Below are 16941 nucleotides of genomic sequence, written 5' to 3'. Positions count from 1 at the left end.
ATAATCAATTTTTATGAGGAATTGGTACTTTTATTAAAAACCTGTTTCAGTACCTGTTAAGATGATCACATTTTTCTCATCTGACGTACTAATGTGATGTAGGCCATTAATAGCAATGATATTATTAAGTCATCATTAAAATCATATCTGTACTTTTCCTATACTTCTCTTCCTACACTTTTCAATTCCATTAGCCAGATTTTTCACATCAGTATTCATGATGATGAAGACTGATGATTTTTTTTCTGTTTTGAGGGGTATTGCTATAGAGACTATGCTTAAGTTTTTGCTCAGAAACAGTCTACATATTTAGGGAATTATCGCCTTCTTAAAAGTGATGATTATTTTATATTTCCAAGTACTAGACTATCATGTAGTCACTAAAATAAATCTGATAAAAATTTAAATAACATAGATAATACTTGTACTGTGATAATATGTTTAAAAAAACTGTATATAAATGTGGTTATGTAACAGGATATCAATTGTACAAAAAAATTAAGAAAATATTGAAATTTTTTAAAAAGTTCCCAAGAATTGTCTGTCATTGATGTGATCATAAAGATTTCGTTCTGTAATTTTCAAATCTTACAGAATGAATATGTATTGTTTGTATAACTTAATAAAACTTCCAAAATAAGAGAATGTTTGTATATTTCATAATACTTTATACCTATAAGAATATATATACACACATATATAAATGATAATGAGTAAACTGTGTCTGAGAGGAACCCCATAGATAAATAGATAATTGGGTGTAAGAAGGAGTTGATATGGGGAAAAAAAAAAAAACTCTCCTCCTAAACCTAGTCTTTCAAAACTAAGATACAAAGACAGAAGTCATACAATAACAGAACTGAAGGAACTTAAAGGTCCTCTAAGCTAACCATCATATTATAAATGAGAAAATAAACAGTGTTTAAAGATATTAAAAAACACATACAATTCAAGCTTATTAAAGCCATCAGTGGAATGGATCACCAAATAGTTCCTTGCCCTGGATGCACAAATAGCTCAGCCTGACCACAGGGGCAAGGAAGTCTAAGCATGTACTCACCATGCCACTGTAGGAATGCCGCAGCAGTATTGCATGACCATAGAGGAGCGTCCGGTGGCCACCACCCTGAGCAGTCTGCATGGAGCACAGAAAGAGTCGACAGAGAAAAAAAAAAAAGAGTAAATCTAACTAAGGGTATAAAATGTTCTTTTATTCTCATGAAAAGTTTAATGGAAACAAAATAAGAGCTAGTGCAGATGTAGTAGAGAATCCTCTTCCCAATGCAGGAGAGATTTAAAGGAAATGGGTTTGATCTCTGGGTCAGGAAGATTCCCTGGAGGAGGAAATGGCAATCCACTCCAGTATTCTTGCCTGGAAAACTCCACAGGAAGAGTAGTCTGGTGGGCTACAGTCCATGGGGCTGCAAAGAGACAGATATGACTGAGCATGCATGCATGCAGCTGCGCAAAGTGCTATGGAAAGAATCCTTAAATTGGGACAAAGATACCAAGGGGGTAGCTGCGGGGGGGGGGAGCTAGCAGTTTAATTAGTTCTTAAAGAATGAACTTGAGTTCAAAAATATCATGATTTGTAATTACTGATTCCCAGTCGTTTATTGTCTGCATTTCCCATTACACTGTGGTCCATGTTGAATAGGGACTATGGTACTTTGGGCACCATGGTATCTCAGGTACCTTGGAAAATGCCTCGTACACAGTAAGGACTAAATAAGCATTTCTTCAATGACTAAGTCTGATTAAAACACAGAGATCATCGACTGAATCTTCAGGCTTAAAGACCTTTCATACCTTCCAAATATTTCTAGGAAAAGCATCCAAATCCCTTTACATGAGACAGAAGTGGGTGTTCACTCCCTCAGTCGTGTCTCACTCTTTGTGACCCCCATGGACTGCAGTCTGCCAGGCTCCTCTGTCCATGGAATTCTCCAGGCAAGACTATTGGAATGAGTAGCCATTCCCTTCTTCAGGGGATCTTCCCAACCCAGGGATCGAACCAAGGTCACCTGCATTGCAGGCAGATTCTTTACCGTCTGAACCACCAGGGAAGCCCACATGAAACAGAAGTGTGCTTCTCAAATTCTAGCATGCTTAAAAATCAGCTGGAGAGCTTGTGAAAACACAGAACCCTTGGCATGTCCCTGAGATTCTGATTCAGCAGGTCTGGGATAAATACAGAGACACTGCATTTTAAAAATTTCACAGTGGTGCAGGCACTATAGTCTGGGGGCCAACACTGAGTAGCACAAGCATCAAGGACATTTAGTCTCAGCCCTTTCTAGCCTTGCCCCCAAATCCCTTTGTGCTCCAAAGAGACATGCTTTCCCTGCCCTAAAATCTCTTGCTGCTCTTAACACAATACCCCTTTCCTCTGTAGTCTTTTCAGCCTCATATGCATGCATGCTCAGTTGTGTCCAACTCTCTGCAACCCCATGGACTGCAGCCCACCAGCCTCCTTCTTTCTGTCCATGGGATTTCCCAGGCAAGAATTCTGGAGTGGGTTGCCATTTCCTCCTCCAGGAATCTTCCTAACCCAGGGATCGAACCCCCGTCTCTCCTGTCTCCTGCATTAACAGGCAGATTCTTTACCACTGAGCCACCTGGGAAGCGCCTCTCAGCCTCATAGATCGTTTCGAAACTCAGGTTAAGGGCTCCCTCCTCTATGAATCTACTTCCTTAGCTAACTTTGAGGAAACTAGAGGAAGAGCCACTTCCAGGTGGAGTACAGGCAGCATGTGAGGATAGGCGCCATAAAAAACAACCGCAGGGTATTAAGAAAGAGGAAGAGACCACGTGACTGAAGGACTGGGTCACAGATCAGGTTAAGATCATGGGAAGTACAAAACATTATACTAGGGAGTTTTTACCTGTTTCTATAGGAAAAAGAGGCCTTTAAGGATGAGTATGAAGATACTGACTTAAAGACACTTCAAGAAGTACAGAAGAAAGCACTTTAATAGACAATATCATTACACTTTTTTTAATAAAAATATATCCCCTTCCTAATATTACAATTTCTTTTTTTATTTTTTATTGAAGGATAATTGCTTTACAGAATTTTTTTTTCTGTCAAACCTCAACATGAATCAGCCATAGGTAGACACATATGCCCTCCCTCCCGAACCTGCCTCCCGTCTCCCTCCCCATCCCACCCCTCTAGGTTGATACAGAGCCCCTGTTTGAGTTTCCTGAGCCATACAGCAAATTTCCCTTGGTTATCTATTTTACATATGGTAATGTAAGTTTCCTTGTTACTCTTTCCATACATCTCACCCTCTCCTCCCCTCTCCCCATGTCCATAAGTCTATTCTCTATGTCTGTTTCTCCAAGTTCTAGGTGCATTCACCTCATCAAACTGACTCAAATGTGTTCCTTTCTCTGGCTGGAGTAATATTCCATTGTGTATATGTACCACAACTTCTTTATGTATTCATCTATTGATGGACATAGGTTGCTTCCATGTTCTAGCTACTGAAATAATGATGCAGTGAACAATGGGATACATGTGATTTTTCAACAATGGTTTCCTCAGGGTATATGCCTAGTAGTGGGATTGCTGGGTCATATGGTGGTTTTATTCCTAGTTTTCTAAGGAATCTCCATACCATCTTCCACAGTGGCTGTTATCAATTTATATTCCCACCAACAATGCAAGAGCGTTCCCTTTCCTCCACACCCTCTCCAGCAATTATTGTTTGTAGACTTTTTGATGAGGGCCATTCTGACTGGCGTGAGGTGATATCTCATTGTGGTTTTGATTTGCATTTCTCTAAAAATGAGCAAGGGCTTCCCTAGTGGCTCAGACAGTAAAGTGTCTGTCTGCAATGCAGGAGACACGGGTTCTATCCCTGGGTTGGGAAGATCCCCTGGAGAAGGAAATGGCAGCCCATTCCAGTATCCTCACCTGGAAAATTGTAACATCCATGGGGTCGCAAAGAGTCGGACATGACAATGTTGAACATCTTTTCATGTGTTTGTTAGCCATCTGTATGTCTTCTTTGGAGAAATGTCTGTTTAGGTCTTTTACCCATTTTTGATTGGGTTGTTTGCTTTCGTGCTATTGAGTTGTATGAGCTGCTTGTATATTTTGGAAATTAATCCTTTGTCAGTAGTTTCATTTGCTATTATTCTCTCCCATTCTTAGGGCTGTCTTTTCACCTTGCTTACAGTTCCCTTTACTGTGCAAAAGCTTTTAAGTTTAATCAGGTCTCACCTGTTTACTTTTGTTTTTATTTCCATTACTCTAGGAGGTAGGTCATAAAGGATCTCACTTTGATCTACGTCATCGAGTGTTCTACCTATGTTTTCCTCTATAGTTTCTGGTCTTACATTTAGGTCTTTAATCCATCTTGAGTTTATCTTTGTGTATGGTGTTAGGAAGGGTTCTAATTTCATTCGTTTACATGTTGCTGTCCAGTTTGCCCAGCACCATTTATTGAAGAGGCTGTCTTCACCCCATTGTGTATTCCTGCCTCCTTTGTCAAAAATAAGGAACCCATAGGTGTGTGGGTTTATTTATGGGCTTTCTATCTTGTTCCATTGGTCTATATTTCTGTTTTTGTGCCAGTACCATACTGTCTTGATGACTATAGCTTTGTAGTATAATCTGAAATCAGGAAGGTTGATTCCTCCAGCTCCATTCTTCTTTCTCAAGACTGCTTTGGCTATCCAGGGTCTTCTGTGTTTCCGTATGAATTATGAAATTTTTGTTCCAGTTCTGTGAAAAATGCCATTGGTAATTTGATACGGATCGCACTGAATCTGTAGATTGCATGTGGTAGTATAGTCATTTTCACAATATTGATTCTGCCTACCCCGGAACATGATGGAATAACTCTCCATCTGTTTATGTCGTCTTTGATTTCTTTCATCAGTGTCTTATAATTTTCTCTGTATGGTTCTTTTCTCTCCTTAGGTAAGTTTATTCCGAGATATTTAACAATTTGTGTTAAAATGGTGAATGGGATTGATTTCTTAATTTCTCTGATTATTTTTGTTAGTATATAGAAAAGGAAGTGATTTCTGTGTATTGATTTTGTATCCTACAACTTTGCTAGATTCACTGATTAGTAATTTTCTGATACTATCTTTAAGGTTTTCTATGTACAGTATTATGTCATCTGTGAACAGTGAGAGCTTTACTTGTTTTCTGATCTGGATTCCTCTTATTTCTTTTTCTTCTCAGATTGCTGCACTTAATTTCTTAAAATAACTTTATAGATTATGCTTAAAAAATTTCCAAACCATTTATAAACTGATACTAACAGGCATTAAAATTATAATAAAAACTGTTTTATCAAAAAATGAAAATAACTTCACGTGCTGAGTAAGAAAGGGAAAAATCGACCTTCCAAAATTATATTCCTCCTAAGAATGAGAACCTGTTTAGAGAGTACTTTCATTTTCTATAATACATTTGATTTATTGTGGCCAAGAAAAATTTACCTTGTCTGATCTTTACTACTTGATAGTACCTTACCTTTTCCTACCATATTTCAGATCCAGAGCTACAGATCCAGTTGAAGTTTAATGACATGACAGAGTCAAGATACTTTTGACTTCTCTTCTTGATCAAAACAAGCTATGTCTAAATGAAGAACAACCTTCAGATTTAATTAGAACAGTACTGAGTGCGCTTTTTTCTATAAAGCTGTGCAGTGTGCTTCGTATGTTCATATGCACGTATAAACTGTGCTGCGCTTACTCACTCAGTCACATCCATCCAAGTCTTTGTGACCCTTGGAAATGTCTCCTGCCAGGATCCTCTGTCCATGGAGATTCTCCAGGCAAGTATAACTGCAGTGGGTTGCCATGCCCTCCTCCAGGGGATCCACCAAACCCAGGGATCAAACCCAGGTCTCCCTCATTGAAAGCGGATTCTTTACCATCTGAGCCACCAAGGAGCCCAAGAATACTGGCGTGGGTAGCCTATCCCTTTCCTAGTGGATCTTCCTGACCCTGGGATCGAACCGGAGTCTCCTACATTGCAAGTGGATTCGTTACCAACGGAAGGAATAGGTTATCCACTCCATATTTTGAAACTATATTTCTATCATATAATTGCTTATTAACACATCTAATGTCATTGCTGCTTTAAAATAATTTAACTTCAGTTCAGTTCAGTTCAGTCACAGAGTGGTGTCCGACTCTTTGCGACCCCATGAATCACAGAATGCCAGGCCTCCCTGTCCATCACCAACTCCCGGAGTTCACTCAGACTCATGTCAATCAAGTTGGTGATGCCATCCAGCCATCTCATTCTCTGTTGTCCCCGTCTCCTCCTGCCCCCAACACCTACCAGCATCAGAGTCTTTTCCAACAAGTCAACTCGTCGCATGAGGTGGCCAAAGTATTGGAGTTTCAGCTCTAGCATCAGTCCTTTCAATGAACACCCAGGATTGATCTCCTCTAGAATGGACTGGTTGGATCTCCTTGCAGTCCAAGGGACTCTCAAGAGTCTTCTCCAGCACCACAGTTCAAAAGCATCAATTCTTCGGCACTCAGTTTTCTTCACAGTCCAACTCTCACATCCATACATGACCACGGGAAAATCCATAGCCTTGACTAGACGGACCTTGTTTGGCAAAGTAATGTCTCTGCTTTTTAATATGCTATCTAGGTTGGTCATAACTTTCCTTCCAAGGAGCAAGCGTCTTTTAATTTCATGGCTGCAATCAGCATCTGCAGTGATTTTGGAGCCCAAAAAAATAAAGTCTGACACTGTTTCCCCATCTATTTCCCATGAAGTGATGGGACCAGATGCCATGATCTTCGTTTTCTGAATGCTGAGCTTCAAGCCAACCTTTTCACCCTCCTCTTTCACTTTCATCAAGAGGCTTCTTAGTTCCTCTTCACTTTCTGCCATAAAGGTGGTGTCATCTGCATATCTGAGGTTATTGATATTTTTCTCGGCAATCTTGATTCCAGCTTGTGCTTCTTTCAGCCCAGCGTTCCTCATGACAGACTCTGCACAGAAGTTAAATAAGCAGGGTGACAAGACACAACTTTGACGTACTCCTTTTCCTATTTGGAACCAGTCGGTTGTTCCATGTCCGGTTCTAACTGTTGCTTCCTGACCTGCATACAGGGTTCTAAAGAGGCAGGTCAGGTGGTCTGGTATTCCCATCTCTTTCAGAATGTTCCACAGTTTATTGTGATCCACACAGTCAAAGGCTTTGGCATAGTCAATGAAGCAGAAATGGATGTTTTTCTGGAACTCTCTTGCTTTTTCCGTGATCCAGCGGATGTTGGCAATTTGATATCTGGTGCCTCTGCCTTTTCTAAAATCTGCTTGAACATCTAGAAGTTCACTGTTCACATATTGCTAAAGCCTGGCTTGGAGAATTTTGAGCATGACTTTACTAGCATGTGAGATGAGTGCAATTGTGCGGTAGTTTGAGCATTCTTTGGCATTCCCTTTCTTTGGGATTTGAATGAAGACTGACCTTTTCCAGTCCTGTAGCCACTGTTGAGTTTTCCAAGTTTGCTGGCATATTGAGTGCAGCACTTTCACAGCATCATCTTTCAGGATTTGAAATAGCTCAATTGGAATTCCATCACCTCCACTAGCTTTATTCGTAGTGATGCTCTCTAAGGTCCACTTGACTTCACATTCCAAGAGGTCTGGCTCCAGGTAAGTGATCACACCATCATGATTATCTTGATCGTGAAGATCTTTTTTGTACAGTTCTTCTGTGTATTCTTGCCACCTCTTTTTAATATCTTCTGCTTCTGTTAGGTCCACACCATTTCTGTTCTTTATAGAGCCCATCTTTGCATGAAATGTTCCCTTGGAATCTCTAATTTTCTTGAAGAGATCTCTTGTTTTTCCTATTCGGTTGTTTTCCTCTATCTCTTTGCATTGATCACTGAGGAAGGCTTTCTTATCTCTCCTTGCTATTCTTTGGAACTCTGCATTCAGATGCTTATATCTTTCCTTTTCTCCTTTGCTTTTCACTTCTCTTCTTTTCACAGCTATTTGTAAGGCCTCCTCAGACAGCCATTTTGCTTTTTTGCATTTCTTTTCCATGGGGATGGTCCTGGTCCCTGTCTCCTGTACAATGTCACGAACCTCCATCCAGAGTTCATCAGGCACTCTATCAATCAGATCTAGTCCCTTAAATCTATTTCTCCCTTATAATCCTTATGTATAATCATAAGGGATTTGATTTAGGTCATATCTGAATGGTCTAGTGGTTTTCCCTACTTTCCTCAATTTAAGTCTGAATTTGCCAATAAGGGTTCATGATCTGAGCCACAGTCAGCTCCTGGTCTTGTTTTTGCTAACTGTATGGAGCTTCTCCATCTTTGGCTGCAAAGAACATAATCAGTCTGATTTCGGTGTTGACCATCTGGTGATGCCATGTGTAGTCTTCTCTTGTGTTGTTGGAAGAGGGTGTTTGCCTTGACCAGTGCGTTCTCTTGGCTAAACTCTATTATCCTTTGCCCTGCTTCATTTCTTGCTCCAAGACCAAATTTCCCTGTTACTCCAGGTGTTTCTTGACTTCCTACTTTTGCATTCCAGTCCCCTATAATGAAAAGGACATCTTTTCTGGGTGTTAGTTCTAAAAGGTCTTGTCGGTCTTCATAGAACCATTCAGCTTGGGCTTCCTCAGCGTTACTGGTTGGGGCATAGGCCTGGATTACTGTAATATTGAATGGTTTGCCTTGGAAACGAACAGAGATCATTCTGTCGTTTTTGAGATTGCATCCAAGTACTGCATTTCAGACTCTTTTGTTGACCATGATGGCTACTCCATTTCTTCTAAGGGATTCCTGCCCACAGTAGTAGATATAATGGTCATCTGAGTTAAATTCACCCATTCCAGTCCATTTTAGTTCACTGATTCCTAGAATATCTATGTTGACTCTTGTCATCTCCTGTTTGACCACTTCCAATTTGCCTTGATTCATGGACCTAACATTCCAGGTTCCTATGCAATATTGCTCTTTACAGCATCGGACCTTGCTTCTATCACCAGTCACATCCACAACTGGATATGTGTTTTGCTTTGGCTCCATCCCTTCATTCTTTCTGGAGTTATTTCTCCAATACTAAGTATATAACATCTATATATTTTGAGGTTTCTTATTTTAATAATATTTTCTGGACAAAAATGCTATGCTAATCAATTTAGGTCATTTCTTGCAATTCCAGGCTTTTGTTATTCAAGAGCTCTTTTTTTTAAAAAATAAAGCAGACCCAGAACTTTTCTATATCCTTTGAGTGTTATAAAACACAAATTAAGAAGAAACACAAGGCGATCTTAAAAAGACCTTACTGCTTAGGTGATACTAAGCTATGCAACCAAGGTTTAAAACAATAGATAACAACAAAAAGAAATCTGCCTTAGAGCACTTTCACAACGCTCAGATATTTAAGCAGAGAAGCTTTTAAGTTTTGGCTTCAAACACAAAGAATAATAGCTGGGCAAAGAGTGGTTTCAGGGAGAAAAACAAGTATCTCTATGTGTAAGCCTATACATCACCTGAAAATAAGGTTCATGCAAACGTGAACAGTACTAACTGGACAGGCGCAGCACAGAATATACTGAGCTTGGCATCTGGTCCACCTGCAGGTCTCTAGCAGCAGAAACTATGCAAACATGCCTGCTATCTTCAATAATGAATCATATAACAGATTCACAGGATGATTATAATAATTAATGAGAAATCTGGCTTCACTGCAAAATCAATATGCCTGACAAAGCCAGTTGACCATTGTCAAAAGACAGCCACTTGGCAGCAGATGGCCAGCTTGTGATGGCGTTTTAAAGAAAAGCCTCCAGAGGGAAGAGACCAGGACCAGGACAATTCAGTTCAGTTCAGTTCAGTGGCTCAGGCGTGTCTGACTCTTTGCGACTCCATGAACTGCAGCATGCCAGCCTACCCTGTCTGTCAGCAACTCCGGAGTTTACTCAAACTCATGTCCATCGAGACAGTGATGCCATTCAACCATCTCATCCTCTGTCGTCCCTTTCTCCTCCGACCTTCACTCCTTCCCAGCATCAGGGTCTTTTCAAATGAGTCAGTTCTTCACATCAGATGACCAAAGTATTGGAGTTTCAGCTTCAATAACAGGCCTTCCAATGAACATTCATTGGAATTCCTGATTTCCTTTAGGATGGACTGGTTGGATCCCTTTGCTGTCCAAGGGACTCTCAAGAGTCTTCTCCAAACACCACAGTTCAAAAGCATCAATTCTTCGGCACTCAGCTTCCTTTATACTCCAACTCTCACATCCATCCGTGACTACTGGAAAAACCATAGCCTTGACTAGAGGAACCCTTGTTGGCAAGGTAATATCTCTGCTCTTTAATATGCTGTCTAAGTTGGTCATAACTTTCCTTCCTGTGACCAAGCATCTTTGAATTTCAGGGCTGCAGTCACCATCTGCAGGGATTTTGGAGCCCCCCAAAAAAGAAAGTCTGTCACTGTTTCCATCGTTTCCCCATCTATTTGCCATAAAGTAATGGGACCAGATGCCATGATCTTAGTTTTCTAAATGTTGAGCTTTAAGCCAACTTTTTCGATCTCCTCTTTCATGTTCATCAAGAGACTCTTTTGTTCTTCTTCTCTCTCTGCCATAGGGTAGTGTCATCTGCATATCTGAGGTTATTAATATTTCTCCCAGCAACCTTGACTCCAGCTTGAGCTTCATCCAATCCAGCATTTCTCATGATGTAGTCTGCATATAAGTTAAATAAGCAGGGTGGCAATATACAGCCTTGACGTACTCCTTTCCCAAAGTGCAACCAGTCTGTTGTTCCATGTCCAGTTCTAACTATTGCTTCTTGACCTGTGTACAGATTTCTCAGGAGGCAGATCAGGTGGTCTGGTATTCCCATCTCTTGAACAACTTTCCACAGTTTCTTATGCTCTACACAGTCAAAGGCTTTGGCATAAAGTCCATAAAGCAGAAGTAGATTCTTTTCTGGAACTCTCTTGCTTTTATAATGATCCAACAGATGCCGGCAATTTGATCTCTGGTTCCTCTTTGCAGCCAAAGATGGAGAAGCTCTATACAGTCAGCAAAAACAAGACCAAGAACTGACTGTCGCTCAGATCATGAACTCCTTATTGCCAAATTCAGACTTAAATTGAAGAAAGCATGGAAAACCACTAGCCCATTCACGTATGACCTAAATCAGATCCCTTACAATTATACAGTGGAAGTGAGAAATAGATACAAGGGATTAAATATGATAGACAGAGTGCCTGAAGAACTATGGACAGAGGTTCGTGACATTGTACAGGAGACAGAGATCAAGACCATCCCCAAGAAAAAGAAATGCAAAAAGGCAAAATGTTTGTCTGAGGAGGCCTTAAAAACACCTATGCAAAGAAGAAAAGCTAAAGGCAAAGGAGAAAAGAAAAGAATAGCAAGGAGAGAGATGATAAAGCCTTCCTCAGTGATCAATGGCAAAGAAATAGAGGAAAACAATAGAATTGAAAACACTAGAGATCTCTTCAGGAATATTACAGATACCAAGGGAACATTTCATGCAGAGATGGGCACAATAAAGGATAGAAATGGTATGGACCTAATAGAAGCAGAAGATATTAAGAAGAGGTGGCAAGAATACACAGAAGAACTACACAAAAAAGATCTTCATGAGCCAGATAACCATGATGGTGTGATCACTTACCTAGAGCCAGACAACCTGGAGTTCGAAGTGGGCCTTCGGAAGCATCACTGTGAACAAAACTAGTGGAGGTGAAGGAATTCAAGCTGACCTATTTCAAATTCTAAAACATGATGCTGTGAAAGTGCTCCACTCAATATGTCAGCAAATTTGGAAAACTTACCAGTGGCCACAGGACTGGAAAAGGTCAGTTCTCATTCCAATCCCACAGGCAATGCCTAAGAATGCTCAAACTACTGCACAATTGCACTCATCTCACGTGCTAGCAAAGTAATGCTCAAAATTCTCCAAGTCATGCTTCAACAGTACATGAACCGTGAACTTCCAGATGTTCAAGCTGGATTTAGAAAAGGCAGAGGAACCAGGACCAGGAAAGTACTAACTAATCACTGTTCAGTGCCAACCAGCAGAAATAGCTGCTGTGACAAGGAAGCATCTGGCTGGTTCTAAGAAGTTATTAACAGTGTGTGTCCAGGTCTGAAGCCCAAAGCCAAGTCATGATTGAAACGTGAAAGCTGAATAAAATTTAGCATCTTTTTCCTTGCAATGGCTTAAATTACTATAGTTTAACAAATATGCCTTCACTCATAAAGTTAAGTCATAAAGGTTAAATTCTAACCTTTCTAGATTATTCAATGTAGGTATAAAAATAAGTCATTGGGTTTCTGACCTTGCAATTAAAGGAAATCACAGCCTAACTAAATTATTTTAGGTATGCCACCTGGTTTAAACTAAATGGACATCATTTTTCTATTTGCATTGATTTTTGTATGAATCTGCTCATGAAAGAACTTGAGGTACATGATTCAGGGAACTATCCCATTCTCCAAGGAAGCATAGATACAATACTGACAAGAGATACGTATAGGGGTGAGATGGTATTAATAAAATGAATACAATAAATGCAGATTTAGTGAGCAAAACTGCTAATTAAAAAAAAATAAAACACAAATTTATTATTTATTAATATTTGCAAATAAAGAACATATCCATATTTCCCACTATTGATAATATTTTCCAACCAAATCCTTCATTTCATGATATGTTTCATTGAGCAGTTCATGTCTTCTCTTCACAAGGCAATGATATTTTTTACTGAAAAATAATAGCTGGAATTATTTGAAATTCTGGAAAATGCTTTGGGTCCTTGTTGACAGGGACTTCAAATAAATACTCTTCTCTGTTATTCTATCAAAACTGTCAAATTCTTGAGGCTAATGTAGATCCATGAGTTAGTACAATGCTCCTTTTCAGAGTTTTGTTAAATAAGAATGTAACTCCAAAGACAGACAGACATGGATACTTTGCTTCCTTTTTTTCTAAGCGACCATTTAAATCTACATTCAGAATTTTAATTTCATACTTTTCAGAGTTTCTATCTTTTGAAGTGATATTCTTTTAACATCTCAAAATATATGAAGCCTTCATTACCTAAACACAACTTCTCTATACATTGTTTCTCAGCTTTTAGGATAAAAAATAAATTTTGTTAAAGTTATATGGGAAATGTGGTAGGTATATAAAAATGAAAACATTTCTACTTTTTTGTCTCAACAACAACATTCTGCTGTTCCACTTTTTCCCCTACATGTGTCCTTCAATGACATGACCATGGATTTTACCCTGCAATTTTAGTTTGTCTCTTTTTAAAATGTTTTCATTTTTCTAATTTGATAGAGGAATAAAAAGAAGTTGAGGGGCTCTCCTGGTGGCTCAGTGGTAAAGAATCGGCCTGCCAGTCCAGGAGATATGGGGTCCATTCTTGATCTGTGAAGAGGCCACATGCCATGGAGCAACTTAACCAGTGCACCACAATTACTGAGCCTGTGCTCAAGAGCCTGTACTATAGAGCCCAGCGGTCATAGAAACTGAGCCCACATGCCACAACTGCTGAAACCCGTGGGCCCAAGAGCCTGTGCTCTACAACAAGAGAAGCCACTGCAATGAGAAGTCCATGCACTGCAACTAGAGAGTAGCCCCACTCGCTGCAACTAGAGAAAGCTCGGGAAGCAACGAAGACCCAGCACAGCCATACATAAATAAATAAGAGGCTGAATTATTTTCACTTCTCCTGGAGTAAGTAATTCACTAGGGGTTTCTTGGTGTCTCTTCTAATTTTCCAGTGTATGAATTTCCTATTACATTCATGCAAAAGTGCATAAACATGTAACAGTCTATATAGCCCCAACAGTAAAAATTCTAAATGGAGAGCTGTAGAAAAAAAACTGCTTCAATGGAAGAAATTCCTGACATTAGCTAAGTAAGACCTAATATGTCACAATGTGACCCAAAGAAATAAAATGTAATTTTTGACAAATCTAAATGTGGGACGCACATACTTAGGTTTTAAAGTTCTAAAGATTGGTTTAATTTTTTAAAACTTGAAAAAGTGAAGAAAAAAGCCACAAATTTAAAAATTAAACAAATGTGACTAACCAAACATACAGAGTAATACACATACAGTAGATGATCCAATATCTTACCTTCATCATGAATTTCTGTAGGGGCATAAGGAAAAAAGAGAAAATATTAAATACACATTATTTCAAAGACATTTTAAAACCTCCTATTTATAAAGACTACATTGTTGTAAGTGGAGTAACATGAATAATAAACAAAAAATATTCACTGTGTTGTCACAACAAAACTCAATGTCAACTACATGCTAGAGAAAAGCTGTAGCAAGCAAAACTCTCTTTTAATATGTTTTTAGATTAGTTCATTCTTTTTCCGTGAAAACATGCTGCTTGACTTTAATGCGTGATTCAATTTACAACACTTCTAAGCATCTCAAAAAAAGGTATACTTTTAAAATTATACTCTGAAAATAGTCTAGATTTTTTTTCATCTCATCTGTTATATAAAAACGCAGTAACATAAACAGCAACCCAGCTAACTTGAATAAAACAGTGGATTAGAAACAGGTACAGTAGACAATTAATATGCTGTGATGGGCTGCCCATATTTCATGCAAAAAATGACCAAAAGCAATTCCTTAGGCACTACATATTGTTATATGCGAACGTCAAAGAAAACAGTCACACAGTTTTTCTTCTTCTCTTGACTCATCCACCTCTAATGATTTATAACAGCCCTTCTTCTTCTACAAAATATAACATGTACATATATCCCTTTCTTTTTCTTAAGACTCATTAAGTTTCTTTGACTTCTTATTCCTGGGAGAGATACACAGATGAAAAAGAGTGAAGAAGGAAAAATATTATATTTGACAACTTAGGGCAAGATCTAGTTGCCAGGAGCACGTAAGTCCTATAGAGAAAAACACACACACATCCACATTAGTTTTAAAGAAAACAAGGGAAAGTCTTATAACACAGATGTTAAATACCACACTTGCTTCCCTGAAACATACAGGCATAGTAATATGTACATGACTAAATGGCAATTCTATCATGATTGATTCATTTTCAGTACTATAATTTTAAGGAAAAATTGTAAAGAACCATTTCATTCTCATCTCAGAAAACACAGCCTGTGTAGTTACATTTTTGCAGTTAATATCCATGGTAACTAATATCCTGAAACTTATTTTCCATGTTGAAACTGACTAATCACATGCCTACAAATGATCAACAGTGATACAGATCTCACTGAGGAATTACAAAAAATCATTTTAAGTCCTAATTCAAAGAAAAACTTCAAAATCATTTTACAGAACACGGTTTGTAATAGATACTTTCTTCATGAGATTTTTGGTTTTTTAATTTATCTAAGTTTTGGAGATTATTTCTTTCAAAAATGGTCTCAGCTTGATTTTGTCAGTTATTTAGGTTGAACTACTTCAGAATTGTAGTAAATAGAAAAAAGTGGTCAATTCAGTTATTGAAGTCTGCTCATCATACTTTTTAGTTGTGTGTGAAGGCAGCATGAGCAAGCCAAAGAAAGTAATACGTATAAATGATAAAATAGAGCCCTGTAAATAAGCAAAAGCTAAAATAGCCATCATTCAAAGAGAAAGAACAGATGTAACAGACACACATTATTTTCAAAAGATAAGAACATGAAAGGTTATTTCTGGCATTACTGACATTAACTTTTTGTACAAATCATCTATTGGTTCATTTGGCTTATTTCTTTATGAGATATGCAAAAGGGATCATTCAGGGCAAGAGAGAAAGTAAAACCCATTAAAATATAAAGGATAAATACATTATTTTAATCTCAATGTCAATGGCATAAGTATGATAACAAGCAACAGAAAAAGAATAAAAATAAAAATTCCTTACAAGTTGATAATGATAGGAGAAAAAACAGAAAACTCATGAATGATAATACTGAAATAAATAGCTTTGATTTAGGTGAAAAGAATTATCATTGTTATGCATGCAATAAGTGTAATAAGGAGATTATTTAAGAAATAAAGTGTCATTAGACAACATATGGAGATGGGCAACTATAAAGACAGAGGCCAGGCAAGGTGCTTTCTGTCTTAGAAGAAATTTGAAGATGAAAATCAATTCACACAGAAACACAAAGAGGGAAATTTTAATTCTTTAGAGTAAAACCGCAAGTGGCAGCAATTCAGTGCCCCAGGTTTAGTTTAACTTTTCCAGAATGAACAAGGCAGATGAAGTGTCAACTGTGAACAAGAGATGGGGACATATTCCCTCTCCTCATTATGCTACATTAACATGAAAACCAGGAAGAGACATAGCAATTCTTACATTTTAACTCAAGCAAACATGGCCCTGGGAGTCTAATGGATGATAAAAAGAAGCAGGACCCTTTGACCTATAAGCTTATGTTACTTGATCTAGTAGATCTAAAAGCACTAAGGGATTTTCTTAGCATATGCAGATGATTACGAGTAGAAAAACAAATCAAACAGCAACACTTTATTCTAAAAATTGCAATCAAATATCAGAGTTCAAGAGAATGCATAATTATATTCAATCTGTTACTGATACAAAAAGAAATAGTGATGTACAAAGCTTTTCTACCATAATTATGCCTTTCACCTCAACACTGGATGATTTTTAACTCTTAATTTAGTTTTGTGAGATGACAAATGATTACAAAAATTAATACTTCTATAAATGGACTTGTCTTAGAAGGTTTAAAAGAACCTTTACTGAGAAGTCTTCTTAAAAGTTACACAGATAAGGGATTAGCAACAAAATTAACATAGGAATATAAAGTAGAAGTGACAGATTCAAGGGATTAGATCTGATAGAGGAGTGCCTGAAGGATGGAGGTTCAGACAGTGTAGAGGAAGCAGTGATCAAGATCATTCCCAAGAAAAAGAAAAGCAAAAAGG

The 16941-nt window shown here is 38.2% G+C and overlaps 1 protein-coding gene across 1 annotated transcript in view; it reads right to left on the bottom strand.

Annotated features, from left to right (window-relative positions):
- RYR2 (ryanodine receptor 2) overlaps positions 1-16941 on the bottom strand; it is a 537004-nt gene that overhangs the window by 484680 nt on the left and 35383 nt on the right. Inside the window, exons 3-4 of the mRNA XM_088842508.1 lie at positions 14147-14161; positions 1061-1135 (exon numbers count right to left, since the gene is read on the bottom strand). Coding sequence (XP_088698634.1) covers positions 1061-1135; positions 14147-14161 — 90 coding nt within the window. The remainder of the gene's footprint in view (positions 1-1060; positions 1136-14146; positions 14162-16941) is intronic.

This window comes from Moschus berezovskii, chromosome 12, assembly GCF_049115385.1.
Source record: "Moschus berezovskii isolate FMDL1 chromosome 12, NW_MosBer_1.0, whole genome shotgun sequence".
Lineage (NCBI taxonomy): Eukaryota > Metazoa > Chordata > Mammalia > Artiodactyla > Moschidae > Moschus > Moschus berezovskii.
The sequence above is the reverse complement of the archived record's forward strand: the minus strand, read 5'-3'. Positions and strand labels throughout refer to the sequence as shown.